The 19,882-nt window shown below is 46.8% G+C and overlaps 1 protein-coding gene across 1 annotated transcript in view; it reads right to left on the reverse strand.

Annotated features, from left to right (window-relative positions):
• Nucleotides 1–292: 292 nt before the first annotated feature.
• The window catches only part of fat4 (FAT atypical cadherin 4), an 87,302-nt gene continuing 67,712 nt past the window's right edge, over nucleotides 293–19,882 (reverse strand). The window contains exons 9-17 of the mRNA XM_068324912.1: nucleotides 15,483–19,832; nucleotides 14,003–14,107; nucleotides 13,420–13,727; nucleotides 10,141–10,226; nucleotides 8,175–8,354; nucleotides 7,698–7,822; nucleotides 6,933–7,150; nucleotides 5,226–5,487; nucleotides 293–3,438 (exon numbers count right to left, since the gene is read on the reverse strand). Coding sequence (XP_068181013.1) covers nucleotides 1,532–3,438; nucleotides 5,226–5,487; nucleotides 6,933–7,150; nucleotides 7,698–7,822; nucleotides 8,175–8,354; nucleotides 10,141–10,226; nucleotides 13,420–13,727; nucleotides 14,003–14,107; nucleotides 15,483–19,832 — 7,541 coding nt within the window. The 3' untranslated portion in view covers nucleotides 293–1,531. The remainder of the gene's footprint in view (nucleotides 3,439–5,225; nucleotides 5,488–6,932; nucleotides 7,151–7,697; nucleotides 7,823–8,174; nucleotides 8,355–10,140; nucleotides 10,227–13,419; nucleotides 13,728–14,002; nucleotides 14,108–15,482; nucleotides 19,833–19,882) is intronic.

Genomic DNA, 19,882 nt, shown 5'->3' on the forward strand with positions numbered 1-19,882 from the left:
CGATGGAGCAGATAAGCATGTTGCACACTGAATCACTGAGGTTCTGCTCAATAAGCCAGATGTAAATAATTGTTGAAAAGACTATAGGAGTCGAGTCTGCTCGCTGTTTTTCTTGGCTGCGAGGGCGGGGGCTCAGTTTGGTTTGGGGACCTGAAATGCCTTTTTAAATGTTTGGTTCGGGGTCAGTATTATTTAAACACGACACATCTTTGATTATAGAGGAATTTACCACCCAAAATGAGATTACAAGGGGGGAAATCTCAGCTTAAAGGACAGCTCTGAAAACGGAAAGAAAGTTTTTAAATAAATACTTTTTTTATTCTGTTATTGGCTTTTTACAGGTACAAAGCATACAGCATGTTATAAGTTTATCAAAAGTGGAAAATACTGATGTTACGTATGTAACATGTAAAAAATAAGTCTTCAATCTTACTTTCCCCGAAAGTAAGAACACACTTTTCAGCATATGAAAATATCCATAAAAACACAGCTTAAGTAATTTAAGTTAATAAACAGTACAAAAATGTAAAAACCATACATGTCAAAATAATGGACGACAAATGATTCCATGATTCCTCATGAATTTAAAAAAAAATGTACACGAGTTCGTAGTGTTTTAGTTGGGGTCACGTTTGCAGGATCTGTACGTCGCTATCAAAAAAAACAAACAGAAAAAAAAACGATTGGCAGGTCAAGAAATGCAAATCTGTGACGAACAAAAGCACAAAATCCTCCTCGGTGGTGAAATCCTCAAATGTCTGTAAGGCAGCGGTCTTGATTAATCCTGGCTCTTGGAGCGTTTAGCCAGTCATCTGTGAGAAAACACCCCAGGAAAGAGAGGAAATAAAAAGAAACGGGATCACGCCATCGGTGTGGTCCTCCATGCCGTGTAAGCAGATCGCTGGGTTGTGCATTCACTCGGAGGCCAGCGTCCAGTCGTCTGCAGGTGCAGTCGGATCAAACGCACACGCTTCGCTTCAAATCGATTAAATAACCGACTCAAAGACGGCAAGAAAGGAGTTTTCTTTTTGCTCCACGCCTCGTTGGAATTCTCTTCCTGCGAGTGTTAATATTATCTAGCCTCTTATCTCTCAGCTGTGAAGTTTTTTGGGAAAAGGAGAGGCAATATTGGTAATAAAAAACAGAAATGTTTGATCAAGATAACATGAAATGGAGCTTTGCAGTCGCTAAATGGAATTCAGACGTGGTTTTGTTTTGCTCTGTTTTCTTTTTTTTTTTCCTTTTCGAGTCGTTCAGTGTCAACGGATGGATTGTAATGAGGCCTTCGAGAGGAGAACGCACGATCGCACGATGAGGAAGTCGACTGCTAAACTATTCCAACATGGCTAATGGTAAAAATCTGTCTTGTTACAGGTGCCGTTTCTCTGCCTTACTGCATTGAAAGTCGTCTTATTTTGAACAACGTGAAGAAGACACGTTGTCCGATGTTTCGTAGAAATGTACAGGTTTGTCTCTTTTTTTTTTTAAACGGAGAACATCGCCATATTGTACAACATGGTAATAAATAGTCTCATACATATTGTTCAGCTTCCCCTTCATTTAGAATGGTCACTGAACCGTCTCCGCTGTTCATCTCAATGTCTCTCGCCGCCGCATTCTCAGGAAGCAACGCTAAGTCCTTGAATACGTCTACGTAATGCCCAAAACCGGGACCCCAGTTCAATAGATTGTCCCAATTGAAGCCCCCACCTTGCTGGGCCAGTTTGTGGGGTAGGGTGTAGTGCTGGTCAATAGGGGGCATCTGAGCAATGCCGGGCCCTCCTTCTGCCCTGCGGCTGGAATACCGCCGCTGTTTGAGCCTCCCGCCGTAGTCCTCGTCGTCGGCGTCAGACTCATTGACTTGTGAGAGTTTGGGCACTCTGGAGCTGTAGGACACGGGCTTTTCCCGGTCGTACTCCATCTCGGAGCAGGTGAAGGAGTCGTGCGAGTCGCTTTCCGAGGACGACTCCGGCGCGGGGATGCCATCGGCGGGGTTGCGGACCCTTGACAGCGGCCTGCGGCAGTCCTCCTCCGAGCTGGAGCGCCCGTGGTCGGCGCTGCAGATGCTGGGATTGCGCGGTCGCGGAGTGTTCAGCCGCTCCACCTCCTCGATGGACAACCCAACGGGAGGCCCCGTTTCCAGGGGAATCTGCTCGATGGGCTGCTTGAGCCGGCTGCTGGGTCTGGAGGCGTGGCCGTGGCTCGCCATGGTCTGCGGGCTCTTGCTGCGCCTCCCCAGCCGGGTGGCGTAGTTGAACATGGGTGGCGGCTGGCACATGTCGTTGTGCAGGTCCAGCGGGCTGCCCTCGCGGCGAGCCAGGTTGAGGTCTCTTGTGGGAGTGTTTCTGTAAAAGGAGGCGGGCTTGGTGAACGGAGCTGGGGAGTGTCTGGAAAGCGGGTTCGGGGTGGGGCACGCCGAGTGGGAGTGGCTGAGTGGGGTGGACCTCAGTGCTTGGGTGTACTGAGGCTGGTAGGTGTAGCTGGTTGCCCCGAGGGGTAAGGGAGACTGCCTAGCAAAGCCCAGTGGGCTGTGTCTCTGGATGGAGAACTTGGGGGTGTGGCTACGGAACTGCTTGTAGTGTTGGATGATGTCTGCATCTGACGGGGCGATGCTGCTAGCATTGTCGATGTCATAGTGTTCAATGTCCGCCTCCGGGCCGTTGCAAGGGGCGCAGGGGGCGCTGGGGACGGTCTCGTTGTTGTGGGGTATGTCGGTTTCGTCATAGATCAGGTAAGGGTTCTCCCTCTCGATGATGTCCGGCTTGGGGTTCCCTTCTGGTTGTTTCCGTACCGTCAGGTCATCTCCGTACGGCGGGATGTTATCCGGGTCATCGAAAGCTACGTTCTCACTCCCCTTCTTCTTTTTCTTCTTCTTCTCCTTGGGTTTCTTCTCCTTGGGTTCCTTTGGCACCTTTGTTTTATTGCGACCTTTGCAGTGGTTGCACAGGATCAAGCTGAGCACCACCAACGCCAGGACGGTTGCGCAGCTGCCCACGATAGCCGGAACTGCCCAAATGGGAAGGACTATAGTCTCCGCTGCAGGGCTTGGGCTGCAAACAAAGGCTCCGTTGTTGGCCGTCTTGCAGACAGTACCTTCGGGACACTGGACCCCAAGACAGGCCACCAAGGTCTCACAAGTCCTGCCTGTGTAGAACTCCGAGCAGACGCAGGTGAACCCCGAGTAGGAGTCTGGCACGCAACTGCCTTGGTTCTGGCAGGGATTGGAGGCGCAATCGCCTGGCGGGACACACTTGTAGGTGTACCACTGGTTGACGCACATCAAACCGTCCCAGCATGGGCTGCTCTCACACAGGTTGGGACCCCTGCATCCAATCTTGACAGACGAACTGGTCTTCGTCAAGGCGACCAGAGTGTGTTCTCCAGCGAACGGCAAGTTCTCGCCGTTGTACTTGACGTACGCCAAGCAGCCGTCGAACCCTGCGGAGCGAACAGAAGAGAAACCTGGTTCAGCTAACGAGAAACAGCCACCGGCAGGTTAGCGAGGACGCAACAACGGCGGTTAGCACTGGAATCATTTCCTCCTGCCACCAGACGCTTCATCGCTTCCACGTAAATAACAGGAACTGGAAACCGTAATCAAACCATAACGTGAGGAAAATGAATTTTGTTTAGATGTGTGACTGCTTTTAAGCGAAGGTCACCAGAAGTTACATTTCTTTATAGGAACGCTCCTTGTCCCGAAAACAAGTAGTACCTTAGGAAAGGAGAATCCATGATTGGCCACTTTGGGAGAAATCTAAATAAAAACGATTGTGGAAATCCATCGTTGGAGCTGTTGTAGCTTCAGGACAGACATCTGGGTTGGATGAATGTCAATCCTGTGCTTCGTGTGTTGCCTAACAGCGCTGCCTTACCATTCTAAATAGACTTTTATTGAATTTATCCCACTGCAGATTAAATCCATTTGTGTCTTTTCATTAGCTCTTGAAAAGTAAACACCAGTACACAACGTTTCAGACACACATCGAGGTAAAGGCCAGATCTGCACGCTATTAAGACCACTGATCATACATGCCATGACCTCGTTTAACAAACATCATCATTCAAATTATTAATTTTTACCATTACAACCCATGCTATTAGGTTCACCCCACCTTTTTTTCCATGGAATTCTGAAATGTCCCGCATGGCGCTGCCTCCCAATGGAAAACCTCTCTCCGACCTTTTACACAATGCTCTTAACTCGCGCTTCAGGACGCCAGAGTCCCGTGGAAATTAGATAAAGAAGCTAAACGTCCCCAGAGACGAGAGCTCCGAGACAAAACCAGATTAAATCAGCATTTTGCTGTTGTGTCCATAACTGATACTCTGAAAACGGAGCCGTTATTCAACCACAGTAAATATTGAGAAGGTAAATCTCAACAGTGTCAAATAGAAACAGATTTTAGGCCCGTTTTTTGGACGGCCACCAAAAATGGTCAGCAGTTTGAGTATTAATTCATTTGAGAAAAAAAAAACAAAAACCAACGTCTGTGCTGATTTATACCGCCTCACGTGTTCCTGCGGTGTGTGTGTGCGCACACACACTTACAGCACGTAGGGGAGGTTGCCATAACACATAAAAAACACGTCTGCATCGATAATTTACAGTAGGCAAAGAGCGGGTGAGTTTCTTGGCCAGCTTCAGCGTGTGTGTTTCACACAGCATGTGTATACACAAGTGTATTCACACACACGCGTGTAAATATTGCATTATCTGTATGCAACAAGAGCGTCCTGGCTGTTTGTTTGGGGAGGGTCACGTCTAAAGTGATTTTTTTCAGGCTTTAAATAGGCCTGTGATGAGGTTCTTGTCAAAACACTAGAAAAAATACAAGTTTTTCCCAGGAATTGTTTTCTTGAAAGGGTAGAAAAGTCTCTGAGAAAGATTATAGATCATCATGAGGCTCTAAAACTGTCTGATGGAGCTCATCATTATGAACTAGCAGCTAGCAAGTCCTTAAAAGGTACGTGTTCAATTCCTGCCTCAGATTTGGCTTCGTCTGCACAAACTAGGACTTCTTTTGACACTGAGAATCCTGTCGGGACCGGCTGCTACTCGGGGACTCGTGATGAAGTCCCTCCAGAGGACAAAGTATGATTAAACTTCTACTAGAATGAGTTTGCAGAGGAGAAATCATGCTAAAAACGGACTGAACTCCTATCCTGAAGAAAACTCATTGAGCGACCCTTGATGCGTCCCCGACCCCCCACTGAAGACCCACCTGCTGCCGTCTTCTGCTGAGCAGGTCCCGGTGGGATCCCGCCGAGAGAAAAGGTTAAAACGCCGAGTCCTCCAAAGTCCTGGGTGGCGTGCTGGACGACCCTGAGGTGGGTGCCGTCCACCCGCACCACCGTGGCCGAGCTGTTCCTCAGCAGGTGGAGGGTGTGCCACCTCCCATCGGACAGCACCGCATCGCCCACCGTCCGCTCCACCTTCCCCCCGACGCCGGCATCCGAGATGTAGTGGATGTTTCCGTTCCGCAGCTGAGAAGAGACAGGGTGAGGATGGTCGTCATGGTTACACAAGCAAATAAAATAGTTCCTACATGTTGTAGAGCAGGGGTGTCCAACTCATTTTCACCGAGGGCCACATCAGCACAACGGCTATAATCAAAGGACCAGATGTAACTAATAAATGTAACTAAATGTAACTTAATGTAATATAAATAAATGTAACTACTCCTTAATGGACTGGATCGCTCAACGCCACTCCTCTGGAATAAAGCTTATCCTGATTAACACGGCGACTTCATCATGTTCGCGTGGATCCGAACCGACCAGAGGAAGCGTCCTCGTCTGCGTAGACGCCTCTCGAGAATCCAACGGCGAGGTCAGGGATCAAAAACAGACGAGCAGCGTCACGATCGTAAATCTTCCCGCCGGCGGGAGACGCTGCACTTCATCATGTCCTCACAAGTTGTGGGTGTAGCTTATGTTATTCAAGCAGATGATAAATAGAGGCTTCCTAACATCAAATTCAGATAAAACACGCTCATTCAAACGCCCACTGGTGAAGACTCTTTCCGAAGCAGACGACAGAGTGTGTCTTTAAAAGAAATTAATCAAGCTCACTCTGGCATGGACAACAAATTTGTGGCTTACGCCGCGTATGGTAATCTCATATGTGTAGTCCCAACCTCCATGGAAAAGTAATCCTGTTCTCAACCCTTCAAAGACCCCCAAAATCAGCAATGATAAGTAGCTTCCGGAAGAGCTGATTTAGAATGGGAAAAAGTGGAAAGTCTTCCAAGCCAAAGAACTCTGAGCACCCCGGAGCTGGAAAACAAATCACCGGGTTTATCTATTAAACATCTTGATTTTTATCTCGGTATATATAGTCCCACTCCCAACATACGGACGTGAGCAGGACGTTTCCCCCCACTGCTCAACGTTTAGGCATCCTGGCACCTTTCGTACTCTTCTGGGCAGTCTTAGGAAGACGCGATGACGATGGGAGTCGGAAAACAAGTCAGTCAGGGAGGCTGGAGAGGAGTTGGACTGTATAGAGGGTCTCTAGCTGACTTACAACATAAAACTCACGTCGGGATGGGGGGCAAACACACTCAGGGGACTGTTTAGCATCAGCGTCAGGATGTCTGTGCGACAGAAGCAACGCATCGCATCCAAAATGTATGCTAACGTGAAGCTAAGTCACATCATGAGTGAGAAACTGCTTGTAGCGTGTAATGCTAACGGGTGTGGCTAGTAGCACCAACGCTAACAAAAAATAAAGGTAAAGTATGTGCAATTTCCTCCGCGACCAATAAAGCATATCTAGTTATGCAGATGATAGATTTGTATTCATAAATTTTGAGCAACAACAAAACACTAAAATAACACTAAAAAAATCAAGTAAAAAAGACTTCGAGACGGGATGCGGTTGCCTTGGAAACGGCACACCTAGATGCAGAGTCATGCGTACGACGTACCTTGACGGTGGTGTAGTTGCTGCTCTCCTGCACGTGCAGCAGCGTTCCCGTCTTGCTGCGCGTCCTGAACTTGACCTCCAAGCTGCTGGGACCGACGGGGTCAGAGGTCACACCCTGCAGGGATCGCCTCAGGAGAACGTCCCGTTTGGGGCCTTGCTTCAGGGAGTAGTCCAGACGGCTGGTCCCGTCTAACGACAGGGCGGTGTCTGCCGTCACGTCTGCGGGAGGAAGACGGAGAAACACCGTTTGAATCCGATTCCACCTCCAGTGGATTTCTATAAATCGTTCGCACCAAACTTCCTGGAATGTTCTCTGTCTAATCTCTGCAGATGGAACCCAGACATGAGGGAATATTCTCCACTGGCGTTACGTGGAGAAGCTTGAGATTCAGTTTCCCTGCCTTGAAACAAACCAGAAGACTCTCCATAAAAATCAAGATCCAGCCTGGATATTCCCAGATTTCTTCTGGGTTCCCAGCAACGCTGTGAAAATTTCAAAATAAATGCGGTGATGGTAATCGTCCTGTGGCCCCTCACGCAGGAGCCGTGGACCTCGAGAGTTTTCTCAGCTGGGTTCGGGCCTCTGATGTGGAGTTGAGGGTATTTATACAACAAACGCTTTGAAGCGGCGGTGATGTGGCCTATCTTCAGATACGCGGCGCAGCTCGGGTGACTCACCGGGGAAGAATCATAAATAGTCATGACGGAATATTCCTTTACTAAAAGTGCCGCCTCAGCAGAAACTTCCCAAAAAGCTTTGACTCACATTTCTCACAGAATTTGCCGGTGAAGCCGTCGACGCATTGGCACTGCTGCCAGGACCAGCGGTCCAAACAGGTGCCCCCGTGTCTGCAGGGGCTGGCGGTGCAGGCTCCTTCCAGTCTTGGACATCTATGGACACATGGACAAGAATCGGTTTGACAAGTCAGCTGCACAATCTGCCCCCCCGGGCTGATGATTTCTGAAAAAAACAACAACCCCTAAAGAGAATTAGCATATTAAAAGATCTGTCTTTGCTTTTCACCAGCAGGGGTGGGAAAAAAAAAAAAAAGAATCTTCGGAATTCTTCCCATTGGTTTCCCCTCGTCAAAGCTCTGCCATGTGGAGTGAAAAAACTTCTCCAGAGGGTTTGAGAGTGTGAACAGACGTCCCACAGCGAGAGTCGTGGAGGTTAGAGAAGACGGACAGATGGGAAGAAGAGGGGGATGATGGAGGGAGGGTGACACTGGAGGGGGGGGCGGACCTGTCAAGGATGCCCCGTGATGCCAGCGCCTGACTGGGCTCCAGCGGCCGGCCGTTGACGGCGAACTCCATGATGCAGCCGACGAAGTCGTGGGTGGCGACCTGACCGCGGCGATGAATGACGGACTCCATCGAGCGGACGCCGCCCACCGAGAGTCTGTTGGGCTGCACGTCCAGGATCCTGAACACACACACACATACACACGCGTGTGGAGAACACGTTAACACACGCAAACACACGAGAGAACACACACCCCCGGCATCCGTATAGATGGCCCAGGAATCCAAGTTCCTGGGCCCCTTCTCCCCTCCAAAGTCTGAAAAATCAAATCTCCTCACGTTTAAGGAAGAACTGTTTGAAAAAGATGATCGATGGAGAATGAATTTATTGATCACTCAGATATTCTCATTTTTAGTCAGATTCATTTTTAGATATTTATTTATATTTGATCGCGGCACAAGTCTACTGTCGTCTCTCACGTTTCTGAGCAAACGTTTTAATTAAATAACTGACGCGTTAGTTAGACACTGGTAGATCAGTTTCTGGAACATTCAGAATCAAGTAAATCAGAATCAGATAATTCAGAATCAGATAATTCAGAATCAAATAATTCAGACTCAGATAATTCAGAATTAGATCATTCAGAATTAGATAATTCAGAATCAAATAATTCAGAATCAGATAATTCAGAATCAAATAATTCAGAATCAGATAATTCAGAATCAAATAATTCAGAATCAGATCATTCAGAATTAGATAATTCAGAATTAAATAATTCAGAACCAGCATCCAACTTGACGGACAGAATAGCAGCAGAATGAGGAGAACCAAAAGCTGGAGAAGGGGTTCCTCAGGGAGAAGAACAACTTTATATCTGATGGAGCAAAACAGACAGAAGAGGTGGAGTTAAATACTCGAATAACTGATTTCATAACTCTTCACAAGACGGAAGCGGAAGCAGCTTCAGGGAGCTATTGCTAATAGAATAGCTACCATAGCTCCTCCTATGCTATTAGGAAATAAGTTTAATCTAAAACTCAAAAAGCTTCTGGACTCTCCAGGAAAAGAAGACTCCTGATATCTATGGATATTCTAGCATCCATTAGCAACGGACGCGTGATTCTGATGCTAACCCCACCCTCTGCTTTGAAAGTTTTGACATAAAAAAAACCCCAAAACCCTAAACCATTTGTAAAGAGCTGATTCCCTCATTTATCTGCCTTACAGTCCTTCCTCCTCATCACCATGAACACAATGTTCAACACAAAAGGACTCGCTGGGAGTGAAACTTGGCTTCATGTCACTAATTCCATACTTTGATAACTTCATTCTGACTTTGAGTCGTTTATGCTGCACAGAAATGAGAATTATAATTCAACCATTAGATCAAACTGCCGTCATTAAACATTCAGAAGGGAAGAAATGTCAGACTTCACTGCTCCAGAGGTGCGATCGCCTCCATAAAGCAGAATATTATGGTATTAGTCCATGGAAATAATGTGATCCATTAGAAACAAAAGGAAAGTTTGATTAAAAGCCACAAAGTGCCGGGAAATAAATAATCAGTGAACGCATCGACAGAAATAATGTCTGTTTTTATTTCCCCCTCTTTGAATCTCGTCTCCAGTTTAAATCCAGTTTAAATCCAGTGTGGTGGTCTGGACCACCATGGAGGACCAGCAGATGATTCTTTAACATCAAACTTCCACTTTATCTCTCTTTTTCCATGTAAACCACGAGATAGTTTTATTTTCTAAAGCTTCTAAAAATACTCAGAGAAGGAAAATAAAATCGGTTTATCTCAAACGAAGGCTTTGCTTCGTTTAAAGACAACAAGCCAAAGAGGTGAAGTTGTCCCTCCAGTGCTGGGATTGTGTGTCTGTGTGTGTGTGTGTGTGTGTGTGTGTGTGTGTGTGTGTGTGTGTGTGTGTGTGTGTGTGTGTGTGTGTGTGTGTGGTTCTCTTACCAGTCGGTGTGGACGGCCACGTTGCTCACGGCGCAGTAACCCGGTTCCTGCTCGTCTCCACAAAGATCCACAGTCAGGGATGCCGCCTGTGTGACAGGGGGAACATACGTGTGTCATGTGTTCTAGTTCTGTTGTCTGAGGTGTGATCACTCCATTATTTATATAAGAATACAGTAGAACCTCGAAATACGAGTGTTTTGAGATACGAGTCCTCCCTCTGGATACGACATCAGTGAGACCGGATCTCGTAAAGACGTAGCTCGTGTGTTTTCGTGATTTTTTCGTTTCTTTTTATTCTTTATTATTATTCACGTAACTTATATATTATTAATTATACAAAGGTAAAGTCTGCATGTCTATTGGTTGATTAAAAAAAATTTTTTTTTCATTATTTCGAAGGTTTTGGGCTTTTTTTACAAGGCTGGAACAGATTTTAGTTATTTTAAATAGGGAAATATTTGACATAAGAGCTCAGTCAGAATGGATTACTTATTATTTTTAACTGTCAGCTGTGATCTTTCATCCTCTACTAAATATTTTTATACATTAAAATTATAAATAAAGTTGAAAAGTGTTAATTTAAATATTTTTAAATCACCCATATTCATATTATTCCTCCACTCATTTCTTTTATTCCTTTCTCAACGTTTTCCATCAAACTGACAGCAGATTTATTGAATCAGAAGAGACGAAACCAGATTTCAAAATGGGAAACTGGAAAATCCTCATATTTGTGACACTGGAACCATAAAAAGATTTTTAGCATTAAAAAAAAAAAAAAGAAGGTTATAAAAATGTTTCCTCGCGTCAATCGTTACAAGGGAAAAACCTCGGAGTCCCTGCGACATCATGTCGTCTCCTTTTTAAGGTCGGGTGAAAAATCTCTCATCCATTAAATTCTTTTCAGGTGGATGTTTGTTTGTTTGTTTGTTTGTTTTAATTCTGGGCCAATCCAGAGAAGCCGTTTCTCCGTTTTCCAGTCTTTTCGCTAGGTTGGGTTTAGCTGACATCACTTCCTGCCACCTATTCCTTCACATGTCGTGAACGATCCCGTGTTACAGGTTACCAGCGACAAAACGGTCGACTCATAAATTATTTTGTGTGGATTTTCTTCTCCAGCACAGCACCATAACTTTCTCCACAGGGGCTTCTTCTACCCATAATTCCTCCTTGAGTATTTGTGTAAGTCGTGTACGGCGGTTAGCGTGAGGCTAGTCCGGCTAACGGCATGTAGGTCAGTTATTTTTCATCGATTCATCACAGCGGTGGATGGAAGAGTGGCAGAAAAATGCCATACATCACAGGAAACATTTTCTATTTCCCACTAATGGTACCAAAGCATTTGAGCAGATGTGGGTTTTGAGGGGGGGTGGGGGGTAAAAAAAAACCTCCGGCTAGGAAGAGAAGAAACGGGTCGGCGCGGAAACAGTCCGGAAAACTGTGTGAAAGTGTTGAAAAACCGCCGCAATCAAGCCGCCGCCTCTCCTGGATCTTGAGTAAACACGGACCAGAGCGGCCAGGATCCAGGAGGTCATGACCCCGCCCCCACCCGGGCTGGGGTGCACACACACACACACACACACAGTCACGCGTTAACACACTCAGGAGGACGGGAGCAGCAGGACGCTTCCGTGATGCGTCCATGAGCCACTTGATTTTATTAACGGCGCCGCGGCGGAGGGATAATTCCTCCACTGAACGTTCCTGTGATGTGCAACGCAGAGGAAACGTGACGAAGCACCGCCGGTGAAGGTCGTTTCTCCTGTCGGTAACGGCATTAGCATCGTAACGTCGCTTCCTGCTCCGCGTTTATGATGTTTCCAAGGACCAATAATTGAATAATGAAAATCTTAATGATGAGCTTCCGTTGCTAATCGGCCAAAGCTAATGAAACCAGTCATCGCGGATATGGAGGGAACACCTGGTGGTATATTTGGGCAGGGATGATGCTAATGAGGTTAGCAGAGGTGAGCTTAGAGTTTATCCAATCACAATGAAGATGATACCAAACAAGAACCAAGTCAAAGCTAATGCTAATGCTAATTTAGATTCAGATTTGATTCAACCACATGTCTGAATATCGCAACGCCTGAAAGTAGCGGGAAAATACCTTCAGAGCTCATTCGTTAATATTCCCGAATTTTAGCCTCTTTCAGCCCATTATTTCGGATTAATGACCCATTACTTTGTTTGTTTGGCTTTTTACTGCTCTCATTCCCATCAGGCAGGTTTTTCCTATTTAAAAAACATAGAATAAACCACTTCATTATAGCAAATATCAGCTGGATGGAGTTAGCCAACGAGTGCCGCGGGTCATTTCGGAGCCGAGACGCTGAGAAAAAAAACAGCAGAGTGATAATTGGACTTCGTCAGGAACGCAGCTGACAGGAAGTTAATGACGCACTGAGTCCATTTGCACCAAGGTTTTAATGTGTGACAATAATAAGACAATAAAACACTGCCTGCCCAGAAATAAAACCAACTGGACGACATTGATGCTTGCCGGGTATTGAACGCAGCATCACACGCCTCTCAAAGCGCTCTGTATTCCTTTCCATCCCGTCACTCCTCACCACCTGAAAACTGACAATTTAATGATTTTACCAGCTTCCTATGGAACTCTCAGTGCACGCTGGGAAACGACAGATTTGGAGTCCAGCAGGAGAGCTACGTTACGGACGTCTTGACAGAACCGAGGTGGATTTTTCCCTTCCCCTTTTTTCTTGCCACGGCGCTGCTGGCAGAGGGAAGCCTTCCCATTCAGAACACAGGAGGCAGAATTTCAACCTTCTTGGAAGCCTGTATTGTAAATCACAACTAGCAGTAAAATATAATTACAAACCATGAAAACCATAAGCTGAGCTACTCGTGGTTTGGGGGAGTTTAATTATCATCTGATGGTGCAAAAAAGAATTTAAAAGCCAAATTTAGATGCAGGTTTCAGCCATAAATCCCAGGATGGAGCACAACCTATGTTTTACGGTCATACCTTGTGGCATTTCTAAGATTCTCTGTCATGGTCAGACTCCTAGAAACATAAAAAGTATTTTTTTTAATGTAGTTTTTTTAGTTAAAAAAATTACTTTTTATAATTTTTGTAGTATTAAGTATTAATTATTATTTTTATTTACTATTTTTATTATTTATTATTTATTATTTTTATGTTTATTTATTATTATTGTTTATTATTATTTTTAGTATTAAGTATTAAGAAAAAAGAAAAAATCTGCGAAAATATAAGACTAAGGTAATTTCTAGGATGAAATAAGACGTTCTTACCATCCCAGCTCTCCTGGCGATGACCGTGTGGAACTGCCCATCCGACACTCTGATCATGGTCATCAGTTTGTAGGTTCCACTCCCCAAGTTGAAGGAGAAACGCATGCGTCCCTCGTAGATCTCCAGCGCCAGGAACTCGGCCTTGTCTCCGGTCTGGTTGTCGTGGTTGTACATGAGCAGCGCGTTGCTCTTCAGGGTCGCAAACTTGATGTAGATGTAGTTATTGTTGGGATCCAAAGACGGAAACTCCATGTAGGAAAGCTCCTCAAAGCCGTAGCTGTTGAGTTCGCAGTGTTTGCCAAAAACCCCTGAGGACAAAAACAGACCGGAGGAGGACGACTCAAAAAAAGGCGGCCGATGAATGATTCACGGCGCTGCCGCGATAAAAATACTCAAAGATAAAACAGAATATTGATGGAGCGATATTAAACCTTCAGTATTTAAAGGGAAATGAACATGAATCACCAAAGTCGGATCATTTTGATGGAAATACGCAGAAAAAAACAAAATAAAATCACAGATAAATAAATTTTGTTGTTGGGGTTTAACTAATGCCCCCAAAATGTTTCCTATCATTACTTACCAAATGGGCAGTGGCAGTAATATCCATCCACTCGATTCTGACAGGACCCGCCATTAAAACAAGGGTTACACTCACAGTGATTGATGATGGAATCACACGTTTTGCCTGGGTTCACAGAACAACACAAATGAAAATGGATGAGGTGGCAGACAACACAGGAAAGCCTTGTGGGAAACGCAGTTCACCCTCCCCAAAGGCCGAGTCATGCAAGTCTTTCATCACCTCACAGCTGAGAAAGGCACTGAGAAAATATCTGGGCTCCAAAGTTCACCCCTGGAATATTTAACCTTTCGTTAAAATAGTCAAAATTTACCAGAGGAAGATGTAACGTCATGTTTTTTCGCCGTTACTGTACTTCCACTTATTTTAGTTTCTTCCTGCTTTTTTGATCAAAATTACTGTACGTACATACGTACGTACGTACATCACTTGATCCAAAACATCTTGAAACTTTCTTTTTTGGAAAACAGAAATGAGCTCATTCAACTGGCAGATTATTCTCACAAAGGAAAACCAGATTTTCAAACTCATTACAAGATCAAATTACGTTCGGAAAAGTTTTTTGTTTTTTCTTCTTCTTCCTCTTGATTTTTTTTTTTTTTCAGAGCCGGAAAACAAACAGCTGCGTTATGCATGAAGTTCCGTCACATAGGTGGACATTATGAATGAGTTGGTCACAAATAATGGGCGGCAAATGAAGCATGGTAGCAAACCAATAAAAAAAAACAACTGACAATGAGCTTCTGCAAACACGTTTTAAGCTTTAAATCCTGCGATAAGTTGGCAGGAAAACCCCCGGCAGGGAAAACAGGAAGTTGGGAGTTCACAGCGAGGGCAGGCAAACTACTGTAGGTCAATAGGTGCATTTCTTCCGGATGGTCATTTATCTTGATGAAACGTAAAGATTTGTGGTTATTTTTTTATGCTCATAATATAAATGGACAGTAATGACCTGACTGGAGGCGAATGGCCTGCTTTTGGAAATGCCTTTCAGATGCTGGAGTCAGGCAGCTGGATAACACGCAGGTCTCAAATGACGCTTCCCCCCTTTTATCAAGCGGTAGTAACGCGGGATATTGATTACATCGCGGAATTAAAAGGCCTGATTGGATCTTTTATAAAGCTTCCCATTCGTCATACGACTAACAATAGAGCTGAACGAGCGGATCCTTGATTAAGAAATCCTTCTGTAAACAGTTTGAAACCTATCTGTGTGTGGTCATAGCTGCGTGTGGAGTCATCATGTTATTTATTAAAGCCAACATGGCAGGTTGATGGACATCCCATCTGATCCCCCCCCCCCGACATGAAAAACCAAACGTTTTTGGCAGCTGTGCTTGCGCGCTATGGCGACGACGCCTCTCGGAGACATTCAGAAGCAGATATTTTCTTTGGAGCTCTGTGACTGCATTATTGTGTAAATGTCAGAATGCGTTTTTAGGCCTCCCAGCGTGAGACTTTGTAAAATGTGACAGTATACCTGCAAAGCCGGACTTGCAGAGACAGTTGAAACCTCCCGGGAAGTTCTGGCACATGGCCTCGTTCTTGCAGGGATTGGAAAGGCATTCGTTGACGTCCCTCTCGCAAGCCATCCCAGTGAAACCTTCAGGACAGGTGCAGGAGAAGCCCCCCACCAGATTGTGGCAGGTGCCGCCGTTGTGGCAGGGCGATGGCTGGCACTCGTCGATGTCCGTCTCGCACAGAGCCCCCGTGTACCCCGGCCTGCAGCTGCAGGCGTAGGGCTGCAGGGGGTGGTTGGACACGAGGATCACTGGGACACTTTCTTCTGTCTTCATACCAGGCCCGACACTGAGACGCCTCTTGCAGCTGCCTCCATTCTGGCACGGGTTGCGCGTGCAAGGATCATGGTCCACCGCATCTATTTGCACTCCGCTCTGCCTATGTAAAATGTCTTTGATACTCTGGAAGAATGTAGCCACACCGCTAGGGTTGACATATTGTCCGTGGCCCCGTTTCACAGCTGCCATGAGGAAAGTCTGATTGTTGAGCTCAAATGCTCCATAAAGCAGCACCCCTGTGCCGAGACCGGCTAGCTGCGAGTTGGCAATGCGTAGGAAACTGAGGTAGTGATTGGTGAGGAAGCTTTTGATTCCTTCAGATTGCAGCCGGATCAGTATGCTGTTGTCCACCGTGGCGTTTGTGAAACCCATAAAGAGAACTCGAGCTGTGTTGCTAACCGAGCCGTGGACGCCATCACTGCTACGGATGGTTATTTCAAAAGTTCCGTCCATAGAGCGAGCTTTAGAATTGAGGTTGCACGTTCCGGTTGGGATGCTAAACAGACCGGAGGATGGAGGGATAAGCGAGCAGTGAAACCTATCCTGAATGTCAGGGTCTTGGGGTTTGACATCTCCCAACAACCCTCCAGGGAACATGTTCCCAAAGTAGTGGACAAAGATTTCCATGGACCTCGGTTCTGAAGGATTGTCGTTCTGATCGTTGATTTTGACGTGAACCGTGCCCGTTGACGACATCTGAGGCACGCCAGAGTCTTTGATTATGACGGAAAGGAAGAAGTCACTGATCTGCTCTCTGTCGATCTCCCTGCTGGTGGATAACACTCCAGCTGGACTAAGGTTGAAGTAGCTGTGGGCAGATCCAGAGCTCTGGAGGCTGAACAAATACGGCCCTTGGTTGGGTGGAAGATCTGGGTCCGACGCTGTTAAGGTTGTCACCGCAGTGCCAGCTCTCTGGTTCTCCATCACCTCTGCGTAAGTGGCTGTCAAAGTTGGACCGTTATCATTTATATCCTCTAGATTCACAATCACGGTTGTGCTTCCGGTTGCGGGTGGCGTGCCGGTGTCCACCGCAAAGATGACTAGATTGTACACTGGAGTGGTTTCTCTGTCCAGCGCTGCAGCCACTGACACTTGGCCTGTTTTTGGATTGATGTTAAAAATATTTTTGTCAAACTCAGGAGCGATGGTGTAAGAAAATCTGCTCCAGCTTGGAACAGAATCTGAATCCTGGGCGCTCACGAAGGTAACAAGACCGCCCGGCAACAGCCCCTCGCTAACCTGCACGTCATACAGTTCCTGGGTAAAAACTGGAGGATCGTTGGCATCAAGAATGGTGATATTCACAAAAACCTCATCAATATCGGCGCCGCGGATACTCCCGGCATTCTTCGCCAACACTTTCAGGGAAATCTTCTCCTCTTTCTCACGGTCAAGTGTACCCGTGACATAAATCTGACCGGTTTTCCTGTCAATACCGAAGCCCTTCCTTCTGCTCCTCCCAAAAATGAGGTAGTAAACCACTCCATCATCCCCTTGGTCCCGATCGCTGGCAAACACTTCCCCTACCACTGTGCCTTTTGGAGCGGCTTCAGATATTTCAAAGTAGTACTGTTTGGAGACAAAGCGGGGTACGTATTCATTGGCTCCCTTCAGCTGGATGTTGACGTTGGCGAAGCTGCAACGTTCCTCGTCTGGGACATTGAAGGCCTTTACTGTTAAATGGTAGACCTGCTTCGCCTCGTAATCCAAGAAGCCCTGGGTGGTGATGGTACCCGTGTTGGGGTCAATGACAAAGAGGTCACTGTCTGATGACTGTATTACATACGCCATGACTGCGTTGGCTCCCGAGTCGCGGTCCGTGGCATTCATTTTCACCACGGTGGTGCCACTAGGGACGTTCTCTTGAACGATGGGGAAGTACTCATCGGGGTCAAACACGGGAGAGTTGTCATTCACGTCAGTCACACGGACGACGACGGAGACGTAGCTGGTTTTGGAAATCCAGCCGCCATCAGTGGCTGAGACTCTGAGCTCATGTTGGTGTTTCTCCTCATAGTCTAGGGGCTGAGCTAAGGATAACACTCCGGTTTTACCATTAAGGGAGAACAGACCGTTGTCATTTCCTGATGCTATGTTGTACGTGATAAGGCCATTCATTTCTTTATCCTTGTCTCTAGCCGCCAGAGTCCTTATTGCTGTTCCCACAGCGAGGCTTTCAGGTACGGTAGCAGAGATTTGGCTTTGTGAGAACTCAGGCGTGTGGTGGTTTTCCTCAGTGACGGCAATTCGTACCAACGTCCGAGCTGACAGAGGTGGATTTCCTCTGTCGTTTGCCGTGATGTCGATGAGGAAGTTTTTATTCATATCAGACGTAAGGGAGGAAGCGACAGTAATCCAGCCGCTTGTTTTGTCTAGCTTAAATTTACTGGAGCTGTTTCCACCGGTGATTAAGTACTCTACCTCGGAATTAAGGCCAAAGTCTTTTTTGTCGTGGGCTACGACCCTAATCAGCCTGGTGCCAACCTTGACGCTTTTGGTGACAGGAGTAAAGTAGGAAGGCGAATCAAACTCGGGCGGATTATCATTGCTGTCTACAACGTTTACGATTACTGTAGTCTCACTCATCAGAGGCTTGACAGCCCGGTCTGACGCCGTGACAATAAAGCTGTGGCGGTTTATATTTATACTGCTGGCACCTGTTGAGTTCTGATATTTTAACTGCTGCTTCACAAGTATCTCTCCAGAGCTGGTATTAATTCTAAAGTACTCCGACTGGGAGCGAATGAAGTAGAAGATCTTGCCGTTGAAACCCTCGTCGGGATCGGTGGCGGACACCTGCGTCACCAGAGAGCCCACCTCGGTGAGCTCGGGGTAGTCCAGATAGTAGGAGGGGCGGTTAAATCTGGGGGCGTTGTCGTTGATGTCAGTGATAAATATGGTGACGTCCGTGCTCACGGTCCAGCCGGAGTCGTGCGCGGACACTTTGACGATGTAATGATCCATGTCTTCTCTATTGAGCGGTCTACTTATGGTGATGTCTCCAGTATTGGGGTTAATGCTAAACGGGAGGCTGGTGTCTGTAATTGAATATCGGCTAACGGCGTTGGAGCCAGCGTCCTCGTCTGTGGTGGTCACCCTGGTGACAGTGTACCCCACAGGGGCATTTTCAGCCACCGTTGCGCTGAAGATCTTGGAGAACCTGGGAGCGTTGTCGTTCACATCCAGGACGCTGATCAACACCTTGACCACTGTGGTCTTCGGCGGCAAACCCCGGTCGGTGGCTTTGACTTTCAGACTGTACTGAGCCACCTTTTCGCGGTCCAGAGGCCTGGTGGTCCTGATCTCCCCGGTCGCTCTATTGATGCTGAAGCGGTTCTCCTTGTTCCCGTCGATGATAGCGTACTCGAGCTGTCCATTCGGTCCGCTGTCCAAATCGACAGCAGAGACGACCAGCACCCGTTGAGGCGAGAGGTTCTCCAGTATCTCAGCGTGGAAGGGGTCTCGATCAAACACCGGGTGGTTGTCGTTCACATCCAGAACTGTAATTTCCACTTTCTTGTATGAGGAATACGGCGGGAAGCCCTGATCTCTGGCCTCGATCCACAGGACGTACTTCTGGATGTGCTCGTAATCCAGGGGATGCCTGATGGACAACTCGCCCGACAGCTGGTCAACATGGAAGGCGTAGTCCAGGTTGCCGCTGGCGATGTAGTAAGATAAAGGCCCACCCCTCATAGAAGACCCTGTCACCGTGGTAACAACATGGTTGGTCGGCTGGTTCTCCGGGAAGGTAAAAGCGTGTTCCTTCAGCTTGATGACGGGGAAGTTTCCTCCCGTAACGAAGCGGACCGTCACGGTGGTCATGTCCGTTTTGGGATTAGCGCCGCCGTCTTTGACTCGGACGGTGAGGGTGACCTCAGAGCTTCCAGTTAGCTTCTCATTGGCGGTGATGGCGCCTCTGACTGGGTCGATCTTGAACTTTTCAGAGTTGCGCCCCAACAGGGAGTAGTGCAGCTGGGCGTTGGAGCCCGAGTCCTCATCGGTGACGGTGACCGCAAAGACCAGGGACCCTAAACACATTAATCACCTTTAGTGGTAATAGTTTTAGCACTACAGTGAC

This window comes from Antennarius striatus, chromosome 10 (assembly GCF_040054535.1).
Source record: "Antennarius striatus isolate MH-2024 chromosome 10, ASM4005453v1, whole genome shotgun sequence".
In the NCBI taxonomy this organism is placed as follows: Eukaryota; Metazoa; Chordata; class Actinopteri; order Lophiiformes; family Antennariidae; genus Antennarius; species Antennarius striatus.